Source organism: Phasianus colchicus, chromosome 36 (genome assembly GCF_987193195.1).
Source record: "Phasianus colchicus chromosome 36, bPhaCol1.hap1.1, whole genome shotgun sequence".
Classification (NCBI taxonomy): domain Eukaryota; kingdom Metazoa; phylum Chordata; class Aves; order Galliformes; family Phasianidae; genus Phasianus; species Phasianus colchicus.
The window spans coordinates 2815321-2838394 of NC_143471.1; the positions used below are offsets into that span (position 1 = coordinate 2815321).

Below are 23074 nucleotides of genomic sequence, written 5' to 3' on the forward strand. Positions count from 1 at the left end.
AGGGGGGTCCCACCTCCCCCCCCCCCCCCCCAACTTGGTCCTCCCCCCTCGCTGTAACGCCGCTATGGGGCTGTGGCTGCTGTGCCTGTGGGTCCGGCTGGGCCTCGCCGAGGAGGGTGAGTGGCACTGGGGACATTGGGGACATTGGGGACATCGGGGGCTCTATGGGTCACCCCATAGATGGGGACATTGGGAACAATGGGGACATTGGGGGCTCTATGGGTCACCCCATAGATGGGGACATTGGGAACAATGGGGACATTGGGGGCTCTATGGGTCACCCCATAGATGGGGACATTGGGGACATTGGGGATCACCCCATAGATGGGGACACTGGGGACATTGGGGGCTCTATGGGTCGTCCCATAGATGGGGACATTGGGGACAATGGGGGTCACCCCATAGATGGGGACATTGGGGACACTGTGGGTCGCCCCATAGGGTGGACATTGGGGACATTGGGGTCATCGGGGGCTCTATGGGTCGCCCCATAGATGGGGACATTGGGGACACTGTGGGTCGCCCCATAGATGGGGACATCGGGGGCTCTATGGGTCGCCCCATAGATGGGGATGTTGGGGACATTGGGGACATTGGGGGTCACCCCATAGGTGGGGACATTGGGGACAATAGGGACATCGGGGGCTCTATGGGTCGCCCCATAGATGGGGACATTGGGGACAATGGGGGTCACCCCATAGATGGGGACATTGGGGACATTGGGGTCATTGGGGGCTCTATGGGTCGCCCCATAGATGGGGACATTGGGGACATTGGGGGTCGCCCCATAGATGGGGACACTGGGGACATCGGGGGCTCTATGGGACACCCCATAGATGGGGACATTGAGGTCATTGGGGACACTGTGGGTCACCCCATAGAGTGAACTTTTGGGGACATTGGGGGTCACCCCATAGATGGGGACATTGGGGAAATGGGGACACTGTGGGTCGCCCCATAGATGGGGACATTGGGGTCCTTGGGGGTCACCCCATAGATGGGGACATTGGGGTCATTGGGGACACTGTGGGTCGCCCGATAGAGCGAACATTTGGGGGCTCTATGGGTCACCCCATAGATGGGGACACTGGGGACACTGGGGATGCTGTGCCCCCCCCGTGCTTTGGGACCTGGTGCCCCCTGACCCCCCCCCCCCCCCAACCCCCCCCCAGAGACCCTGCTGAACACCCGCCTGGAGACCACCGACCTGCGATGGACGGTGTACCCCCCCGGAGAGGGGCAGGTGGGGCACAGCCAGGGGTCCCGTGTCCCCATATCCCCCCCCCCACCTCCCCCAACCCCCCCCCATATCCCCCCCCCCACGTCCCCATATGGCCCCACACCCTCCCAGTGCCCCCCCCGTCCCCCTGTCCGTCCTCATCCCCCCACGTCCCCCAAAACCCCCCACACCCCCATATCCCCCCATGTCCCCCCATTCCCCCCCTGCCCCCAATGCCCCCCCCACACCCCCTGATGTCCCCCCCCGCCCCCACATCCCCCCATATCCCCCCCATATCCCCCCATTCCCCCCCCCACACCCCCAACGCCCCCCACACCCCTCAATACCCCCCCACAACCCCATGTCCCCCCTGCCCCCCATGACCCCCAATGTCCCCCCCCCACACCCCCTGATGTCCCCCCTGCCCCCAATTCCCCCCACACCCCCCCACATCTCCCCACATCCCCCCATATCCCCCCGTTCCCCCCCCACCCCCAACGCCCCCCACATCCCCCAATGCCCCCCCACACCCCCATATCCCCCCATACCCCCCTAATGTCCCCCCCTGCCCCCAATGCCCCCCACATCCCCCAATGACCCCCAGTGTCCCCCCCCACATCTCCCCATATCCCCCCATATCCCCCCATGTCCCCCCCTGCCCCCAACCTCCCCCACATCCCCCAAAACCCCCCACACCCCCATGTCCCCCCACATCCCCCCATATCCCCCCATGTGCCCCCCCGCCCCCAACACCCCCCCATGCCCCCATATCCCCCCCATATCCCCCAATTCCCCCCCCACCCCCAACGTCCCCCACACCCCTCAATACCCCCCACACCCCCATGTCCCCCCATACCCCCCATGTCCCCCCCGCCCCCAATGCCCCCCAATGTCCCCCCCCACACCCCCTGATGTCCCCCCCCACCCCCAATGCCCCCCACATCCCCCAATACCCCAAACACTCCCATACCCCCCCATATCCCCCCATATCCCCCTGATGTCCCCCCCCGCCCCCACTGCCCCCCACATCCCCCCACATCCCCCCATATCCTCCCCACGTCCCCCCATGTCCCCCAATGCCCCCCACATCCCCCAATCCCCCCCACACCCCCATATCCCCCCATGTCCCCCCCGCCCCCAATGCCCCCCAATGCCCCCCCCACACCCCCTGATGTCCCCCCCCACCCCCAACCCCCCCAACCCCCCCACATCCCCCCCATATCCCCTCCATTCCCCCCCCCACCCCCAATGCCCCCCACATCCCCCCATATCCCCCCATTCCCCACCCCCACCCCCAACTCCCCCCCACCCCTCAACACCCCCCCGCTACCCCTCCCTTTCTGCCCCCCCCCCCCCATTTCCCCCCCCCCCCAGTGGGAGGAGCTGAGCGGTCTGGACGAGGAGCGGCAGACGGCGGTTCGGACGTTCGAGGTTTGTTCGGGTCTGCGCCCCCCCGGCCCCCCCCAGAACAGCTGGCTGCGCTCCACTTGGGTCCCACGGCGCGGCGCCACCCACGTCTACGCCGAGCTGCGGTACACCGTGGTGGAGTGCGACAGTCTGATCGCCCGTTACCGTGGCAACAACAACCGGCCAGCGGCCCTTCGGCGCATCCGTCCGGATGGGGGGGGGCGCGGTTTCCATGGCGACGGGCCCGGAGATCGGCCGGGGGGTCCCCGCGGCGACGGCGTCGGTGATGGATCGAGCGGCGTCCATGGCAACGGCCCCGCTGATGGACCGTGGGGTTCCCATGGCAACGGCCCGAGCAACAGGCGGAGCCGCAGCGTCCGTAGCAACGGCCATAGCAACGGGTTCAGGAACACGGATGGCCGTAGCAACGGGTCCGGGAGCGTCAGTGTCCATAGCGACGGCCCTAGCAACGGAACTAAGGGATGCTGTGACCATAGCAACGGGCTCAGGAGCACGGATGCCCATAGCAACGGCCCTAGCAACGGACCCAAGGGATGCTATGACCATAGCAACAGACCCAGCAGCTCCGATGCCCTTAGCAACGGCCCTAGCAACGGCTCCAGGAACACGGATGTCCATAGCAACGGCCTTAGCAACAGGCAGAGCCGCAGTGTCCATAGCAACGGCCCTAGCAACGGGCTCAGGAACACGGATGTCCATAGCAACGGCCCTAGCAACGGCTCCAGGAGCATCCATGTCCATAGCAACGGCCCTAGCAACAGGCTCAGGAACACGGATGCCCTTAGCAACGGCCCTAGCAACGGACCCAAGGGATGCTGCAGCCACAACAACAGCCCCCCCGACATCCCCCAAAGCCTCCGTTCCCATAGCAACGGCGCCCATAGCAATAGCACCCACAGCAACGGCACCCACAGCAACGCCTCCCGCCCCCGCCGCAGCCCCCTCCCCGCCCCCCCCCGGCCCTGCAAAGAAACTTTCAACGTTTTCTATCACGAATCGGACGCCGACACGGCGACGGCGTCGGCGCCCCCGTGGATGGAGAACCCCTACGTCAAGGTGGACACGGTGGCGGCCGAGCATCTCTCCCGGCCCAGCGGGGCGGGCGGTCGACCCTCGGGAAAAGTGAACAGAAAAATTTTACGTTTAGGACCTTTGGGCCGCAAAGGTTTTTATTTAGCCTTCCAGGACCTGGGAGCTTGTATGGCTCTGCTGTCGGTCCGTCTGTACTTCCAGAGGTGTCCGTCCGTCGTGGCGAGGTTGGCGGAGTTTCCCGCGACCGTCCCGAAGGAATTGGTGGCGGCTGTGATGGGGAGATGCGTGGAGGGGGCCGTGCCGGCGGGGAGCGGGGACCCCCCCACCATGTACTGCAGAGAGGATGGGAGATGGGCTGAGCCCCCCACCCAGGGCTGCCTCTGTGGGGCCGGATGGGAGCCCCATGGGGAGGGGTGTCGCGGTGAGAGGGGGGCCGTGGGGGTCTGGGGGGGTGGGGGGTGATGGGGTGATGGGGGGCGATGGGGAGGTGGGGGGTGATGGGGTGGGGGGGGGGCGATGGGGGGAAGGGGGCAATGGGGGTGTTGATGGGTGATGGGGTGGTGGGGGTGATGGGGTGGTGGGGGGTCGATGGGCTGAGGCCCCAGCACAGGGCTGCCTCTGTGGGGCCGGATGGGAGCCCCATGGGGAGGGGTGTCGCGGTGAGAGGGGGGGGGCGTGGGGGTCAGGGGGGGTGGGGGGTGATGGGGTGGGGGGAGTCGATGGGCTGAGCCCCCAACACGGGGCTGTGGGGTTGGATGGGAGCCCCATGGAAGGGGTGAGGGGTGAGATGGGGGGCGGTGGGGTCTGGGGGGGTGGGGGGCAATGGGATGATGGGGGGCGATGGGGTGGTGGGGGGTGATGGGGGTGTTGATGGGTGATGGGGGGCTGTGTTTGTGGGGTTAGATGGGAGCCCCATGGGGAGGGGTGAGGGGTGAAGGGGGGGTCGGTGGGGTCAGGGGGGGTGGGGGGCGATGGGGTGATGGGGGGTGATGGGGTGTGGGGAGGCAATTTGGGGATATGGGGGAATGGGGGGTGATGGGTTGATATGGGGTGGGGGGCAATGGAGTGGGGGAAGGTGATGGGGGCTGAGGGGTAATGGGGGGTATGGGGGGGTGGGGGGTGATGGGGTGGGGGGGGTCGATGGGCGGAGCCCCCAACACAGGGCTGTGGGGTTGGATGGGAGCCCCATGGGGAGGGGGGAGGGGTGAGAGGGGGGGCCGTGGGGGTCTGGGGAGGTGGGGGGAGATGGGGGTGTTGATGGGTGATGGGGGGCTGCATCTGTGGGGTTCAATGGGAGCCCCATGGAAGGGGTGAGGGGTGAGGGGGGGGGGTGGTGGGGTCTGGGAGGGGTGGGGGGCGATGGGGTGTGGGGAGGCAATTTGGGGATATGGGGGAATGGGGGGTGATGGGTTGATATGGGGTGGGGGGGATGGGGGGCAATGGGGTAAGAGCTTCAATGGGGCAGCAATGGGAATCAATGGGGATGAATGGGACATGGATGGGGCAGCAATGGGGCCCCCCTGACCCCCCCCATTTTTTGTGTCCCCCCACCCCAGCGTGCCCCCCGGAGAGCTTTAAGGCAGATGTGGGGCTGGAGCGGTGCCAGCCGTGCCCCCCCCACAGCCGTGCCCCACAGGGGGGGGGCAGCGCCTGCAGCTGTCACAGCGGGCATTACAGAGCGCCGGGGGAGGGGCCCTCCCAGCCCTGCACAGGTGAGGGGGGGGGGAGACCCCCCCTCAATAATTTGGGGGGGGTGGGGGGTGTCAGTAGTGCGGGGGGAGGGGGGGAGGTATGGGGGGGTGGGGTTGAATGGGGCATCAGGGCGGGGGACCCCGATATGGGGGGGGGGGGTCGATGTGGGGGGGGGGGCTCAAAATAAGGGAGGGGTCTGAATATGGGGGTGGGGGTTTCAATATGGGGGTGGGGCATCAAAATGGGGATCCCGATATCGGGGGGGTCGGAATATGGGTTGGGGGTCCTGAGATGGGGGTGGGAGACTCAATATGGGGGAGATCCAATATGGGGGAGGGGTCTTAATATGGGGGGGGTCCTCCAACCCTCAAACCTTTGGTCCTCCAGCCACAAAAATCACAGCCCTTCAGCCCCCAAACCTTTGGTCCTCCAGCCCCCAAACCTTTAGTCCTCCAACCCCCAAGTCTCGGTCCTCCAGCCCCCAAATCTTTGGTCCTCCAGCCCCCAAACCTTTAGTCCTCCAGCCCCCAAATCTCAGTCCTCCAACCCCCAAATCTCAGTCCTCCAACCCCCAAACCTTCAGTCCTCCAGCCCCCAAATCTCAGTCCTCCAACCCCCAAATCTTTTGTCCTCCAGCCCCCAAATCTTTGCTCCTCCAGTCCCCAAAGCTTTGCTCCTCCAGCCCCCAAACCTTTAGTCCTCCAACCCCCAAATCTCAGTCCTCCAGCCCCCAAACCTTTAGTCCTCCAACCCCCAAACCTTTGGTCCTCGCCCCCAAACCTTTAGTCCTCCAGCCCCCAAATCTCAGTCCTCCAACCCCCAAATCTTGGTCCTCCAACCCCCAAGTCTCGGTCCTCCAGCCCCCAAATCTTTGCTCCTCCAGCCCCCAAACCTTTAGTCCTCCAACCCCCAAACCTCAGTCCTCCAGCCCCCAAACCTTTAGTCCTCCAACCCCCAAACCTTTGGTCCTCCAGCCCCCAAACCTTTAGTCCTCCAACCCCCAAATCTCATTCCTCCAGCCCCCAAACCTTTAGTCCTCCAGCCCCCAAATCTCAGTCCTCCAACCCCCAAACCTTGGTCCTCCAGTCCCCAAACCTTAGCTCCTCCAGTCCCCAAAATCACAGTCCTCCAACCCCCAAATCTCAGTCCTCCAACCCCCAAACCTTTAGTCCTCCAGCCCCCAAATCTCAGTCCTCCAGCCCCCAAACCTTCAGTCCTCCAACCCCCAAACCTCAGTCCCCCAGCCCCCAAACCTTCACTCCTCCCACCCCATAACCACCCCCCCGTCCCCCCACAGCCCCCCCCTCAGCCCCCCGCAGCATCGTCGCCCACCTCAACGGCTCCTCGGTCCTCCTGGAATGGAGCGAACCCCGTGACGGGGGCGGCCGCCCCGACACCACTTATGGGGTCGATTGTCGCGCCTGCCCCGAACGCGACCCCAAAAACAGTTGTGGGTCGTGCGCCCACCTCCATTTCCGGCCCGGTTCCGTGGGGCTGAGCCAACGTTCCGTCACCGTTGTGGGGCTGCGGCCCTACATCACCTACACCTTCACCGTCACCGCCCGCAATGGGGTTTCCCACCTCAGCCCCATAGCGGCGCCGGGAGAGGAGGTCAACGTCACCACCACGAGGGATGGTGAGCTGCCCCATAACTGCCCCGCAACCCCGCTGGGACCCCAGAACCCCACTGGGACCCCAGAACCCCATTGGGACCCCATAAACCCTGTTGGGACCCCAGAACCCCATAAGACCCCATAAACCCCGTTGGGATCCTATAAGTATTCCCATAACCCCATTGGGACCCCATAACCCCCCATAAGACCCCATAAGACCCCATAAGACCTCATAACCTCCCATAAAACCCCATAGACCCCATCAGACCCCATAAAAACCCCATAAGACCCCATAAGACCTCATAACCCCCCATAAAACCCCATTAGGACCCCATAAGACCCCCATAAGCCCCACTGGGACCCCATAAGACCCCATAAACCCCATAAAACCCCATAAGACCCCATAAAACCCCATTAGGACCCCATAAACCCCATAAGACCCCATAGACCCCATAACCCCCCAATAAAACCCCATAAGACCCCATAAACCCCATAAGACCCCATAAAACCCCGTTAGGACCCCATAAACCCCATAAGACCCCATAACCCCCCTATAACCCCCCATAAGACCCCATAAACCCCCATAACCCCCTGTAAGACCCCATAAGACCCCATAGACCCCATAAAACCCCATAAGACCCCATAACACCCCATAAGACCCTATAATCCCCCGTAAGACCCCATAGGACCCCATAAACCCCATAAGACCCCATAACCCCCCATATGACCCCATAAAACCCCATAAGACCCTATAATCCCCCATAAGACCCCATAAGACCCCATAGCACCCCATAAACCCCATAAGACCCCATAAACCCCATAAGACCCCATAACCCCCCATATGACCCCGTAAAACCCCATTAGGACCCCATAAAACCCCATAAGACCCCATAGGACCCCATAAGACCCCATAAACCCCATAAGACCCCATAGGATCCCATAGACCCCATAAGGCCCCATAAACCCCGTTGGGACCCCATAAGACCCCATAAACCCCATAAGACCCCATAAACCCCCATAGACCCCATAATCCCCTATAAAACCCCATAACCCCCCATAAGACCTCATAAACCCCATTAGGACCCCATAACCCCCCATAAAACCCCATAAGACCCCATAACCCCCCATAGACCCCATAACCCACCATAAAACCCCCTTAGGACCCCATAGACCCCATAACCCCCCATAAAACCCCATAACCCCCTATAAAACCCCATAACCCCCCATAAGACCCCATAAACCCCCTTAGGACCCCATAGACCCCATAACCCCCCATAAAACCCCATAAGACCCCATAAACCCCCATAGACCCCATAACCCCCTATAAAACCCCATAAGACCCCATAGACCCCATAAACCCCCTTAGGACCCCATAGATCCCATAAACCCCCATAAAACCCCATAACCCCCCATAAAACCCCATAAACCCCCTTAGGACCCCATAGACCCCATAACCCCCCATAAAACCCCATAACCCCCTATAAAACCCCATAACCCCCCATAAGACCCCATAAACCCCCTTAGGACCCCATAGACCCCATAACCCCCCATAAAACCCCATAAGACCCCATAAACCCCCATAGACCCCATAACCCCCTATAAAACCCCATAAGACCCCATAGACCCCATAAACCCCCTTAGGACCCCATAGATCCCATAAACCCCCATAAAACCCCATAACCCCCCATAAAACCCCATAAACCCCCTTAGGACCCCATAGACCCCATAACCCCCCATAAAACCCCATAACCCCCTATAAAACCCCATAACCCCCCATAAGACCCCATAAACCCCCTTAGGACCCCATAGACCCCATAACCCCCCATAAAACCCCATAAGACCCCATAAACCCCCATAGACCCCATAACCCCCTATAAAACCCCATAAGACCCCATAGACCCCATAAACCCCCTTAGGACCCCATAGATCCCATAAACCCCCATAAAACCCCATAACCCCCCATAAAACCCCATAAACCCCCTTAGGACCCCATAGACCCCATAACCCCCCATAAAACCCCATAACCCCCCCGTGATCCCTGAACCCTCCGTGACCCCTGTGACCCCCCGGTGACCTTTGACCCCTGACCCCGCAGTGCCCCCCCCCGTGCAGGAGGTGTTACGGGTGGGGGGGTCGGCAACCGGCGTGACGCTGGCATGGCCGCCCCCCCCCGCGCCCCCCCCGGGGGGAAACGTGCTGGACTACGAGGTCAAGTATTACCTCAAGGTGGGGGGGGGGCGTTAATTTGGGGGGGGGGCGCTTATGTGGGGGGGGGGCTTTGTTTTTGGGGGGGTCGTGGAGGGGGAGGGTGGGGGGGGTCTTATTTGGGGGGGGGCGTGGGGGGGGGGTCCTGTTTGGGGGGGGGTCTTATTTTGGGGGGGGGTCGTGGAGGGGGAGGGTGGGGGGGGTCCTGTTTGGGGGGGGGTCTTATGTGGGGGGGGTCTTATTTTTTGGGGGGGGTCGTGGAGGAGGAGGGTGGGGGCGTCTTATTTTGGGGGGGGTCTTATTTGGGGGGGGGTCGTGAAGGGGGAGGGTGGGGGGGTCTTGTTTGGGGGGGTCTTATTTTGGGGGGGGTCTTATTTGGGGGGGGTCGTGGAGGGGGAGGGGTGGTCCTTTTTTGGGGGGGGTCTTATTTGGGGGGGACTGGAGGGGGCTCTTATTTTGGGGGGGGTCGTGGAGGGGGAGGGTGGGGGGGGGTCCTGTTTGGGGGGGGGGCTTAAGTGGGGGGGGTCTTATTTTGGGGGGGTATTATTTTTGGGGGGGGGTTGTGGAGGAGGAGGGTGGGGGGGTCTTATTTTGGGGGGGGGTCTTATTTGGGGGGGGTCTTATTTTGGGGGGGGTCGTGAACGGGGAGGGTGGGGGGGTTCCTGTTTGGGGGGCTCTTATGTGGGGGGGGGTCTTATTTTTTGGGGGGGGTCGTGGAGGGGAAGGGTGGGGGGAGCTATTTGGGAGGGGGTCTTATGTGGGGGGGGGTCTTATTTGGGGGGGTCCTTGGGGGGGGTCCTAAAGGTGGGGGGGGTCTTGGGGGTGGGCTTTTATGCGGGGGGTCCTGGGGGGGGGGGGGGTATTTTGAGAAGGTCCTGAAAGTGGGGGGGGGTCTTGGAGGGGGGGGGTACTTTGAGATGGGGGGAGGTCTTGGGGGTGGGCTTTTATGGGGGGGGTCCTGGGGGGGGGGTATTTTGAGATGGGGGGGATTTTGGGGGGGGGGTCCTTGGGGGGGGGTTATTTTGAGATGGGGGGTTCTTGGGGGTGGGCTTTTATAGGAGGGGTCCTGGGGGGGGGGGTATTTTGAGATGGGGGGGGGTCTTGGAGGGGTGATTTGGGGGGGTGGTCCTGGAGGGGGGGGGGTATTTTGAGATGGGGGGGGTCTTGGGGGTGGGCTTTTATGCGGGGGGTCCTGGGGGGGGGGATATTTTGTGGAGGGGGGGGAGGGGGGCTCCTGAAGGTGGGGGGGGGTCTTGGAGGGGGGGGGTTATTTTGAGGTGGGGGGGGGGTCTTGAAGGTGGTCTTTTATGGGGGGGGTCCTGGGGGGGGGTATTTTGAGATGGGGGGGATTTTGGGGGGGGGGTCCTTGGGGGGGGGTTATTTTGAGATGGGGGGTTCTTGGGGGTGGGCTTTTATAGGAGGGGTCCTGGGGGGGGGGGTATTTTGAGATGGGGGGGGGTCTTGGAGGGGTGATTTGGGGGGGGGTCCTGGAGGGGGGGGGTATTTTGAGATGGGGGGGGTCTTGGGGGTGGGCTTTTATGGGAGGGGTCCTGGGGGGGGGGGGGTATTTTGAGAAGGTCCTGAAAGTGGGGGGGGGTCTTGGAGGGGGCATTTTGGGGGGGGGTCCTGGAGGGGGGGGGTACTTTGAGATGGGGGGGGTCTTGGGGGTGGGCTTTTATAGGAGGGGTCCTGGGGGGGGTATTTTGTGGAGGGGGGAGGGTGGCTCCTGAAGGTGGGGGGGGGGGTCTTGGAGGGGGGATTTTGGGTGGGGGTCCTGGGGGGGTTATTTTGAGATGGGGGGGTCTTGGAGGTGGGCTTTGATGGGGAGGGTCCTGGGGGGGGGTATTTTGAGATGGGGGGGGGTCTTGGAGGGGGGATTTTGGGGGAGGGGTCCTGGGGGGGGGTATTTTGAGATGGGGGGGATTTTGGGGGGGGGGTCCTTGGGGGGGGGGGTTATTTTGAGATGGGGGGTTCTTGGGGGTGGGCTTTTATAGGAGGGGTCCTGGGGGGGGGGGGGGTATTTTGAGATGGGGGGGGTCTTGGAGGGGTGATTTGGGGGGGGGGTCCTGGAGGGGGGGGGGTATTTTGAGATGGGGGGGGTCTTGGGGATGGGCTTTTATGCGGGGGGTCCTGGGGGGGGGGATATTTTGTGGAGGGGGGGGAGGGGGGCTCCTGAAGGTGGGGGGGGGTCTTGGAGGGGGGGGGTTATTTTGAGGTGGGGGGGGGGTCTTGAAGGTGGTCTTTTATGGGGGGGGTCCTGGGGGGGGGTATTTTGAGATCGGGGGTATTTTGGGGGGGGGTCCTTGGGGGCGGGGTTATTTTGAGATGGGGGGGGGGTCTTGGAGGGGGGATTTGGGGGGTGGTCCTGGGGGGGGGTATTTTGAGATGGGGGGGACTTTGGGGGGGGGGGTCCTTGGGGGGGGTTATTTTGAGATGGGGGGGGGTCTTGGAGGGGGGATTTGGGGGGGGGGGGTCCTGGAGGGGGGGGGTATTTTGAGATGGGGGGGATTTTGGGGGGGGGGGTCCTTGGGGGGGGGTATTTTGAGATGGGGGGGTTCTTGGGGGTGGGCTTTTATGGGGGGGCTCCTGTGGGTCACAGCGGGGGTCCCGGTTTGGGATGGATGGGGGGGGGGGGGCTGTGCGTAACGACACGGATTCGCCCCCCCCCCTTCCCCCCCCCCCCCCCCAGGTTGGTGCCGGCGCGCTGGCGGACGGCCCCCCCCACTTCCTGAAGGTCCCGTCGGCGCGGGCGGAGCTGGGGGGGCTGCGGCGGGGGGCGCTGTACGGCGTGCGGGTCCGGGCGCGGGCCGAGGCGGGGTACGGCGAGTTCGGACCCGAAACCGTCGTCAGCACGGCGGGCGGCGGTGAGGGAAACACCCCCCCCCCCCCAACACCGGGACCCCCCCCCTCCAACATCCCCCCCCCCCACCGAGGACCCGACCACCCCCATAATCCCCCCCCCCCAGGATCTCCGTTAGGCTCCCGTAACGCCCTGACCCCCCCCCCCCCAAAGACCCCCCAGGTTCCTCTTCAGGACCCCCCCAGAATCCTCTGACCCCCCCCCCCCATGACCCCCCCATGACCCTCTCTGGACCCCCCCCAGACCCGACCCCCCCATACCCTTCCTCCAGGACCCCCCATAACCCTCCGACCCCCCCCTCCCCCCCCAGGATCCCCCCAGATACGACCCCCCCATAGCCCTCCCCCAGCCCCCCCCCATAACCCTCTGACCCCCCCAGGACCCCCCCAGGACCCCCCCCAGACCCGACCCCCCCACACCCCTCCCCCAGGACCCCTCCAGACCCGACCCCCCCATACCCCTCTGACCCCCCCCCCGAGGACCCCCCAGGACCCCCCCATGCCCCCTCAGGATCCCCCCAGATACGACCCCCCCCCACACCCCTCCCCCAGGACCCCCCCATAACCCTCCGACCCCCCATGCCCCCCCCAAACCCCCCCAGGACACCCCCAGAACCCTCTGACCCCCCCACTAGGACCCCCCCCAGGATCCCCCCAGGACCCTCTGACCCCCCCAGGACCCCCCCCAACCTCTCCTCAGATCCAACCCCCCCATGCTCCCCCAGGACCCCCCCAGACCCGACCCCCCCCCCCATGACCCCCCCACGACCCTCTCAGGACCCCCCCCAGACCCGACCCCCCGATACCCTTCTGACCCCCCCCCAGGACCCCCAGGACCCCCCCCGAACTTCACCTCAGACCCAACCCCCCCAGGACCCCCCAGGACCCCCCCAGATACGACCCCCCCCACACCCCTCCCCCAGGACCCCCCCAGAACCCTCTGACCCCCCGCCACCCCCCCAAGACCCTCCCAGGACCCCCCCCCCAGACCCGCCCCCCCCATGCCCCCCCCCAAAACCCCCCCAGGACACCCCCAGAACCCTCTGACCACCCCCCCCCTCCAAGACCCCCCCCCGACGACCCGACCACCCCCATAATTCCCCCCCCCTCTCCCAGGACCCCCATTAGGCTCCCGTAATGCCCTGACCCCCCCCCCAAAGACCCCCTGGGTTCCTCTCCAGGACCCCCCCAGAATCCTCTGACCCCCCCCCAGGACCCCTTCAAACCCGACCCCCCCCACACCCCTCCCCCAGCCCCCCCCATAACCCTCTGACCCCCCCACTAGGACCCCCCCCAGACCCGACCCCCCCCATGCCCCCCCCCAGATATGACCCCCCCACACCCCCCCTCCAGGACCCTCCCAGGACCCCCCAACCTCCCCCCAGGACCCCCTGACCCCCCCCACGCCCCCCCCCTCAAAATACCCCCCCCACAACCCCACGGACCCCCCCAGGACCCCCCCTCATAACTCAATACCACCCCCCCACCCCCCCTCCGTAGCCCCCCCCCCAAGGACCCCTTCCCCATAACCCCATCAGACGCCCCCCCCCGGACCCCCCCACCCCAATATCTCTAAGAAACCGCTCCCCCCTCCCCAAATCACCGCTCCTTATGCCCCCCCCCCCGTAGCCCCCTCCCCAAATATATGACGATGTTTTGTGTGCCCCCCCCCCCCAAATCCCAGCAGAGGGGATGCGGGGGGAGCACGGGGGTCTCATCGCGGGGGCGGCCGCCGTGGGGGGGCTCGTGGTGCTGGCGCTGCTGGGGGGGGCACTGCTCTATCTCAGGTGAGGGGGGGGAAAAATGGGGGGGGGTCGCCAAAGTCGGGGGGGGGGGGTTTGAGGGGTCTTGGGGGACTTTGGGGGGGGGGTCCTAAAGGGTCCTGGATGAGGGAGGGGGGGTTCTGGGGGGGTCCTGGGGGGGGGGGTCAAAAGGATTCGGGGAGGGGGGGGTCCTGGGGGGGGTCTTCGGGGTTCTGGGGGGGCTTTGGGGGGTTCAAAAGGATTTTGGGGGGGGGTCCTGGGGGGCTTTGGGGGGGTTGTAAAGGGTTCTGGATGAGAGAGGGGGGGTTCTGGGGGTCCTGGGGGGTCCTGGGGGGGGGGGTTCAAAAGGATTTTGGGGGGGGTGTCGTGGGGGGGGTTTCAAAAGGATTCTTTGGGGGGGGGTCGTGGGGGGGTCTTCGGGGGTTCTGGGGGGGTTTTGGGGGGGGTCCTAAAGGGCCCTGGATGAGGGAGGGGGGGTTCTGGGGGTCCTGGGGGGGTCCTGGGAGGGGGGGTCATGGGGGGGGGTCGTGGAGGGGTTCAAAAGGATTCTGGGGGGGGTCCTGGGGGGGTCCTGCGGGGGGGAGTCAAAAGGATTCTGGGAAGGGGATTATGGGGGAGGGGGGTCTTCGGGGTTCTGGGGGGGTCCTGGGGGGGTCCTGGATGAGGGAGGAGGGGTTCTGGGGGTCCTGGGGGGGAGTTCAAAAGGATTCTTTGGTGGGGGGGTCCTGGGGGGGGTCGTGGGGGGGTCTTCGGGGGTTCTGGGGGGGTTTTGGGGGGGGTCCTAAAGGGCCCTGGATGAGGGAGGGGGGGTTCTGGGGGTCCTGGGGGGGTCCTGGGAGGGGGGGTCATGGGGGGGGGTCGTGGAGGGGTTCAAAAGGATTCTGGGGGGGGTCCTGGGGGGGGTCCTGCGGGGGGGAGTCAAAAGGATTCTGGGAGGGGGATTATGGGGGGGGGGGGGGGTCTTCGGGGTTCTGGGGGGGTCCTGGGGGGTCCTGGATGAGGGAGGGGGGGTTCTGGGGGTCCTGGGGGGGAGTTCAAAAGGATTCTTTGGTGGGGGGGTCCTGGGGGGGGTCGTGGGGGGGTCTTCGGGGGTCCTGGGGGGGGATTTGGGGGTTGTGGGGGGGGGTCGTGGGGGTCTCGAGGGTCTCCATCCCCCCCCCCACGACGCACAGACGCCACAGGCAGTGCGAGGCTGAGGACGGCGATGGGGACAGCGACCGCGGGGGGGGGCACGGTGAGAGCGACGGGACGCTGGCATCCCATAATACCCCATGGCATCCCATAATACCCCATGGCACCCCATGGCACCCCATAGCACCCCATAAAACCCCATAGCACCCCATATCCCCATATCCCCCGTAACCCCATAACCCCAAACCCCATATCCCATATCCCCATATCCCCATAACCCCAAACCCCATAACCCCATATCCCCTATTACCCCCATAACCCCATAACCCCATATCCCCTATTACCCCCATATCCCCCATAACCCCATAACCCTGTAACCCCATATCCCCATATCCCCATATCCCCTATGACCCCCATAACCCCATAACCCCAAACCCCATATCCCCATATCCCCCATTATCCCCCATATTCCCTATTACCCCCCATATCCCATACCCCATATCCCCCATATCCCCCATAACCCCATAACCCCAAACCCCATAACCCATATTACACCCATAACCCCATAACCCCATATCCGCTATTACCCCCATATCCCCTATTACCCCCTATTACTCCCATATCCCCCATATCCCCCATAACCCCATAACCCCATATCCCCTATTATCCCCTATTATCCCCTATTATCCCCTATTACCCCCGTATCCCCCATAACCCCATAACCCCAAACCCCATAACCCCATATCCCCTATTACCCCCATATCCCCCATAACTCCAAACCCCATATCCCCCATATCCCCCATTATCCCCCATATCCCCCATAACCCCAAACCCCATAACCCCATATCCCCTATTACCCCCATAACCCCATTACCCCCATAACCCCATTACCCCCATTACCCCCATTACCCCCCTCCCGCCCGCTGTTCCGACTGGCGCGGCGCGGTGGCGCCCCCTGCAGGCCGCAAGCTGTACATCGACCCGCTGACCTACGAGGACCCGGCGGTGGCGCTGCGGGACTTCGCTCAGGAGATCGACGTCACCTGCGTCAAAATCGAGGAGGTCATCGGGGCGGGTGGGCGCGGGGCTGCGACCCCATGGACCCCATGGACCCCCGTCCTCCCCCCCATAGACCCCCCACAGCCCCCCATTCTCCCCCCCATAGCCCCCCATTCTCCCCCCCATGGACCCCTGTTCTCCCCCCATTCTCCCCCCCATATCCCCCATTCTCCCCTCCCAGACCCCCTTCCTCCCCCCATAGCCCCCCACTCTCTCCCCATAGCCCCCCATTCCCCCCCATAGACCCCCCAGACCCCATCCTTCCCCCCCAGACCCCCATTTTCCCCCCATAAACCCCTCCCTCCCCTCCAGACCCCCCTCCCTCCCCCCATAGCCCCCCATTCCCCCCCCATAGACCCCCGTTATCCCCCCATAGCCCCCCATTCTTCCCCCCCAGACCCCCATTGTCCCCCCATAAATCCCTCCCTCCCCTTCCAGACCCCCTCCCCAACCCCACAGCCCCCCATTCTCCTCCCACACCCCTCCCTCACCCCCTGCCCCATCCTTACCCCCCCCTCCTCCTCCCCCCAGGTGAATTTGGGGAGGTCTGCCGTGGTCGCCTGGCTCTTCCAGGCCGCCCCGAATCCCCGGTGGCGGTGAAAACGTTGAAGGGCAACGCCGGGGAGAGGCAGAGGCGTGAGTTCCTGGGGGAGGCAGCACGGATGGGGCAGTTTGCCCACCCCAACGTGGTGAGGCTGCGGGGAGTCGTCACCCACGGGGCGCCCACCATGATCCTCACCGAGTACATGGAGAACGGGGCGCTCGACGCCTTCCTACGGGTAAGGGGGGGGGCTGGAGGGGGTCGTTGGGGGGGGGGAGGGGTGGTTGGGGGTCGTTGGGGGTCGTGGGGTTGTTGGAGGTCATGCGTGCAATTCCGCTTTGAGCCACACGGGGGCGCTCGGTACAACACAACAGCTCTATGGGTGCAATTCCGCTTTGGGCCACACGGGGGCGCTCCGATCACTGCAGCAGCTGCGATTCCCCCATAGCGTCTCTGCCTGCCCCATAAGTGCTTGCCCAGCCCCATAAGCGGTTCTCCAGCCCCACAAGTGCCCCGTAACCCCACAGAGCCACGTCGGGGCGCTCAGCACCCTGCAGCAGGTGGCGATGGCCCCATAAGTGGGGTAATGACCCCACAGGACCCCATATTGGCAGGTTACTCCATAGGTGTAATTCCCCAAACAGCCACACGGGGGCGCTCGGTACAACACAAAAGTTCTATAGGTGCAATTCCGCTTTGAGCCACACGGGGGCGCTCCGAACACCGCAGCAGCTGCGATGCCCCCATAGGGTCTCTGCCTGCCCCATAAGTGCTTTCCCAGCCCCATAAACGCCCCGTAACCCCCAGAGCCACGTCGGGGCGCCCAGCACCCTGCAGCAGGTGGCGATGGCCCCATAAGTGGGGTAATGACCCCATAGTGCATCACGGGTGCAATTCCGCTTTGAGCCACACGAGGGCGCTTCGAACACCGCAGCAGCTGCGATGCCCCCATAGCGTCTCTGTCCGCCCCATAAGTGCTTCCCCAGCCCCATAAACGCCCCGTAACCCCACAGAGCCACGTCGGGGCGCTCAGCACCCTGCAGCAGGTGGCGATGCTGCGCGGGGTGGCGGCAGGGATGCGGTATCTGGCGGAGCTGGGCTTCGTGCACCGCGACCTGGCAGCCCGCAATGTGCTGCTGGACGCTCAGCTCGTCTGCAAGGTGGCGGATTTTGGGTTGGCCCGAGCCGTGCAGCGCAGCGCCGCCGATCCCACCTACACCAGCACGTTGGTGGGTCCGGGGGGGGGGGATATGGGGGGGATTGGGGGGAAGGGGGGCTTGGAGGGGGTGTGGGGTAATGGGAGGGGTTGGGGGGTGGGGAAGGGGAGGGAAGGGGAGGGGAGGGGAGGGGAGGGGAAGGCACAGGAAGGGAGGGGAGGGGATGTGGGGGGTTGGGGGGGTTGGGGGATGGGGGAGGGGTGGAGGTGTGGGGTGCCGGATATGAGGGGGGAGGGGTGGGAGGAGGGGGAGTGGGGGGTGTTGGGGTATTGGGGGGGGTGATCTATGGGGCAGTGTGGGATCTATGGGGCAGAGCCCTATGGGGGGGGGTCTATGGGGCAGAGCCTTATGGAGCAGGGAGGATCTATGGGGCAGAGCCCTATGTGGGCATGGGATCTATGGGGCAGAGCGGAATCTATGGGGCAGATCTATGGGGCAGGGAGGACCTATGGGGCAGATCTATGGGGCAGAGCCCTATGCGGGGATGAGATCTATGGGGCAGCCCCACTGACGGCGGCGCAGGGCGGGAAGATCCCGATCCGTTGGACGGCACCGGAAGCGATCGCGTTCCGGGAGTTCACTTCCGCCAGCGACGTGTGGAGTTACGGCATCGTCACGTGGGAGGTGATGGCCTATGGGGAGCGGCCGTACTGGGACATGTCCAATCAGGACGTGAGTAGCGCATCACGTGGGGGGGGAGGTAACCCTCCATTTCCCCACACCCCCACGTGACCGCATCCCCCCACGTGACCCCATCTCCCCCCCACGTGACCCCATTTCCCCCTGCACCCCCCACAATATCCCCATCACGTGACCCCACCTCCCTCGCTATATTCCCATATTCCCCCACGTGACCGCATCCCTCCACGTGACCCCAATTCCTTACCACGTGATCCCACGCCCCCACGTGATCCCACCCCCACGTGACCGCATCCCCACGTGACACAATCTCCCCCACCACGTGACCCCACTTCTCTCTCTACCCCCATATCCTCTCACGTGACCCCACGCCCCCACGTGACCCCAACCCCTCACGTGACCTCCCCCCCCCCCCCACTTCCAGGTCCTTTCCGCCCTGGCTCAGGACTTCCGGTTGCCGCCCCCCCCCCGCTGCCCGGTCGCTCTGCACCGTTTGATGCTGCAGTGCTGGGAGCGGCGCCGCTCCGCGCGGCCCCGATTCGCCGACATCGTGCGCGCTCTCGATCGCCTCATCCGGCGGCCGCTGCGCCTGCGCGAAATCGCGGGGGGGGACGGGTAATTGGGGGGGGGGGGATGGGGGATAATTGGGGGTGGGGGGATGGGGAGTGGGAAATGGGGGGAAGGGGGGAATGGGGGGGGTGGGGGATGGGAGTGGGGGGGTGTGGGGGGAGAGAGGGGAACCGGGGGGGTGGGGATGGGGGGTAATTGGGGGGTGAGGGGATGGGAGGGGGGAGGGGGGAGGGGAGAGGGAAGGGGGGTGGGAAATGGGGGGAGGGGGCCAGGGGGGGGAGGGGTAATGGAGAGGGAGAAGGGGGGGAGGGGGGTAGCGGAGGGGAGGGGAGGGGGATGGGGATGGGGGGAATGGGAGGAGGGGAGGGGAGGGGGGGAAGGGGGATGAGGGGGGGGAGGGGTAATGGAGAGGGGGAGGGGGGTGTGGGGGGGCACCGGGGGGAGCAGATGGGGGTTAATTGGGGGCTGGGGGAGGGGAGGAGGTGAGGGGGTCTTGGGGGGGAGAATGGGGGGAAGGGGGAATAGTGGGGGAGGGGTAATGGGGAGGGAGAAGGGGGGGAAGGGGGGGTGGGGGGATGAGGGAGGGGGAGTTCATTGGGGTCACATTGGGGTCAATGGGTTCATGGGGTCACTGGGATCAACGGAGTGAAATTGGGGTCAATAGGGCAATGGGGTCACAGTGGGGTCACATTGGGGTCAATAGGGACAGTAGGGTCACTGGGCTCAATGGGGTCACGTAGGGGTCAATGGGGTCAGTGGGGATGTTGGGTTCATGGGGTCACTGGAATCAGCGGGGTGAAATTGGGTCAGTGGGGCATTAGGGTCACATTGGGGTCAATGGGATCAATGGCTTCAGTGGGGACAATGGGGACAAGGGGGTCAATGGGATCAGTGGGGTCAAATTGGGGTCAATGGGCGATTTGGGTCAATGGGATCAATGGGGTCAGTGGGGACATTGGGTTCATTGGGGTCAAATTGAGGTCAGTGGGGCACTGAGGTCACGTTGGGGTCAATGGGGACAGTGGGGGACGTCTCCGCTGCCCCCCAGGGAGCTGCAGTGCACGGAGGTGCAGCCGGGCGGGCAGCAGCTGCAGTGCATCCTCAGCAGCACCCACAGCACGGGGGAGGAGGCACCCAAAGGTGCTGCCCACGGACCCCCTCTCTGAGTCACCCCCCACCCAACGTGGCGCTGCGGACCCCTGGGTGCCCACCGGGGCAAGATGGCCGCCGCCAGGATGAGGGGTGCTGTGCCAAGATGGCCGCCACCGCCATGAGGGGTGCCGTGACGAGATGGCTGCCATTCCAAGATGGCCGCCACCACTAAGAGGGTCGCCATTCCAAGATGGCACCCACCAAGATGGCTGCCAATCCAAGATGGCTGCCATCGGAAGTTGGCACCCACCAAGATGGCCACAGTTTCAAGATGGCACCCACCAATATGGCCGCCATTCCAAGATGGCCGCCACTCCAAGATGGCTACCAATCCAACATGGCCGCCACCTCGGCCTGACGTTCTCCACGTGGCGCAGCTTGATGACATCATCTCCCATGGCCCCACCCACTGAACTGAAGGGGGCGGGATCTTCCCCCATGGCCACGCCCACTGGGGGCGTGGCTTTCTGAGAGGGCGTGGCCTCGAGGGCCGTTTTTAATCTTTTCTCGGATTTTTTTAAAAAACGTTTTTACAATTTTTTTTTTTTTACCAATTTTATTAAATTATGGCCCAAAGTTGGAGCCAAGAAACACGCTGCCTGTATGCAAATGAAGGGGGCGTGGCCTCACTGCCCCATTGATTTCATTGTGACCCCAACGTGACCCCATTGACCCCAATGTGACCCCAATATGACCCCATTGCCCCCAATGTCACCCCCCTGTGATCCCAATGTCACCCTAATGTCCTCATTGCCCCCAATGTGACCCCAATGTCCCCAGTGTGACCCCATTGTCCCCAACGTGACCCCATTGACCCCATTGTCCCCAATGTCACCCCAATGTCCCCAATGTCACCCCAATTTCCTCATTGCCCCAATGTGACCCCAGTGCCCCCATGCCCCTCATTGTCCCCAATGTGACCCCAATGTCCCCAACGTCCTTCAGTGCCCCCAATGCCCCCAATGCCCCTCAATGCCCCCGATGCCCCCATAGCCCCCGATGTCCCCGCTGTCCCCGTAGCTCCAACCGTCCCCGTAATCCCACACGCCCCCCACCCCCCCGATCCCCCCCCCGCCCCCCACGTCCCCACCCCCCCCCGCCTCCCCACCCCCCCCCACGTCCCCACCGTCCCCATAGTCCCACCCGTCCCCCCTCCCCCTCCTCTCCCACGCGTCCCCCCCATCCCACGTGTCCCCCGCCAACGCCCCCGCCGTCCCCTGTAGGGTCCAGGCCAGCAGTGCCATACGCTGCCGGACCCCCCCAGGACCCCCACCCTCTTTTTCTCTCCCCCCCCCCAACCCCCTCAAGTCGGCTGCCAGCGCTGGCAGTGTGTGACCCCCCCTGCCCAGCAGGATGTGACGGAACGGGGTGGTCAGAGGGGACACGAAGGGGGACAGCAGCGACGCCTCCGCCTGTGGGGGGGGGACAGCGGGGTCAGTGGGGTCAGTGGGGACAGTGGGGACAATGGGGACAGTGGGGTCAACGGGGTCAGTGGGGTCAATGGGGATGATGGGGTCAATGGGGTCAGTGGGGACAATGGGGATGTCAGGGGTCAATGGGTGCCTATGGGTGCTAGTGGGTGCCCATAGGTGCCACTAGGAGCCCACAGGTGCCCATAGGTGACACTGGGAGCCCATGGGTGCCCATAGGTGACAATAGGAGACACTAGGAGCCCACGGTTGCCCATAGGTGCCACTAGGAGCCCATAGGTGCCACTAGGAGCCCACGGGTGCCCATAGGTGACAATAGGAGCCCTTGGGTGCCCATAGGTGCCACTAGGAGCCCACGGGTGCCCATAGGTGACAATAGGTTCCATTAGGAGCCCGTGGGTGCCCATAGGTGACAACAGGTGCCACTAGGAGCTCATGGTTGCCCATAGGTGACACTAGGAGCCCACGGGTGCCCATAGATGACAACAGGTGCCACTAGGAGCCCACGGGTGCCCATAGGTGACAATAGGAGACACTAGGAGCGCATGGGTGCCCATAGGTGACAATAGGTGCCACTAGGAGCCCATGGTTGCCCATAGGTGACAATAGGAGCCCACGGGTGCCCATAGGTGACAATAGGTTCCAATAGGAGCCCACGGGTGCCCATATGTGACACTGGGAGCCCACGGGTGCCCATAGGTGCCACTAGGAGCCCACGGGTGCCCATAGGTGACAACAGGTGCCACTAGGAGCCCACGGGTGCCCATAGGTGACAACAGGTGCCACTAGGAGCTCATGGTTGCCCATAGGTGACACTAGGAGCCCACGTGTGCCCATAGATGACAACAGGTGCCACTAGGAGCCCACGGGTGCCCATAGGTGACAATAGGAGACACTAGGAGCCCACGGGTGCCCATAGGTGACAATAGGTTCCAATAGGAGCCCATGGGTGCCCATAGGTGCCACTAGGAGCCCACGGGTGCCCATAGGTGACAATAGGTTCCAATAGGAGCCCACGGGTGCCCATATGTGACACTGGGAGCCCATGGTTGCCCATAGGTGACACTAGGAGCCCACGGGTGCCCATAGGTGACAATAGGAGCCCTTGGGTGCCCATAGGTGCCACTAGGAGCCCACGGGTGCCCATAGGTGCCACTAGGAGCCCTTAGGTGCCCATAGGTGCCCATAGGTGCCACTAGGAGCCCACGGGTGCCCATAGGTGCCACTAGGAGCCCTTAGGTGCCCATAGGTGACCATAGGTGCCACTAGGAGCCCACGGGTGCCCATGGGTGCCACTAGGAGCCCGTGGGTGCTGCTGACCGCCATGCTGCGGGCGTTGAACTGCCGGTTGAGCCGCTCGTCTCCGCTCTCCGCCGCCTCCATTTCCTGGCGCAGTTTCCCGGCAGCGCGAACGACGTCACCGCGAGCGGAGTACAGCCATTGTGTGCACGGCCCCGCCCACTGCGGGACAGGGGGACACGTGGGGACACCGGGACGTGGGGGACATCGGGGGCATGGGGGACA

General features: G+C 64.4%; 2 protein-coding genes across 5 annotated transcripts in view; one reads left to right on the forward strand and one right to left on the reverse strand.

The window, feature by feature from the left end:
• EPHB4 (EPH receptor B4) lies at window positions 1-20768 on the forward strand. Of its 4 annotated transcripts, XM_090129310.1 has the most exons (16): window positions 1-116; window positions 1173-1243; window positions 2594-3129; window positions 3409-4100; window positions 5236-5391; window positions 6669-7007; window positions 9080-9210; window positions 11879-12053; window positions 13733-13835; window positions 14984-15045; window positions 15904-16017; window positions 16533-16780; window positions 17556-17771; window positions 18282-18431; window positions 18823-19013; window positions 20017-20768. In XM_090129310.1, exons 1-16 carry the CDS (start codon window positions 65-67, stop codon window positions 20132-20134), a joined length of 3354 nt encoding a protein of 1117 aa, XP_089985436.1. In that variant the 5' UTR covers window positions 1-64; the 3' UTR covers window positions 20135-20768. The 4 variants fall into 4 exon arrangements, with proteins under 4 accessions (XP_089985436.1, XP_089985434.1, XP_089985435.1 ...); XM_090129308.1 differs by having other exon boundaries at window positions 2594-4100; XM_090129309.1 differs by having other exon boundaries at window positions 2594-4100; window positions 13736-13835.
• Window positions 20387-23074, reverse strand: part of TFR2 (transferrin receptor 2) — a 15139-nt gene continuing 12451 nt past the window's right edge. The window contains exons 18-20 of the mRNA XM_090129350.1: window positions 22871-23011; window positions 21291-21532; window positions 20387-20534 (exon numbers count right to left, since the gene is read on the reverse strand). Of these exons, the coding sequence (XP_089985476.1) occupies window positions 20387-20534; window positions 21291-21532; window positions 22871-23011 (531 nt within the window). The remainder of the gene's footprint in view (window positions 20535-21290; window positions 21533-22870; window positions 23012-23074) is intronic.

Bases quoted from the DNA above. Each gene is read 5' to 3' on its own strand.
- EPHB4 (XM_090129308.1), top strand. From the start codon at position 65: ATGGGGCTGTGGCTGCTGTGCCTGTGGGTCCGGCTGGGCCTCGCCGAG. The intron at 4,101-5,235 runs GTGAGAGGGGGG...CCCCCACCCCAG, and splicing joins CCATGGGGAGGGGTGTCGCG to CGTGCCCCCCGGAGAGCTTT. The intron at 19,014-20,016 runs GTAATTGGGGGG...GCTGCCCCCCAG, and splicing joins GAAATCGCGGGGGGGGACGG to GGAGCTGCAGTGCACGGAGG.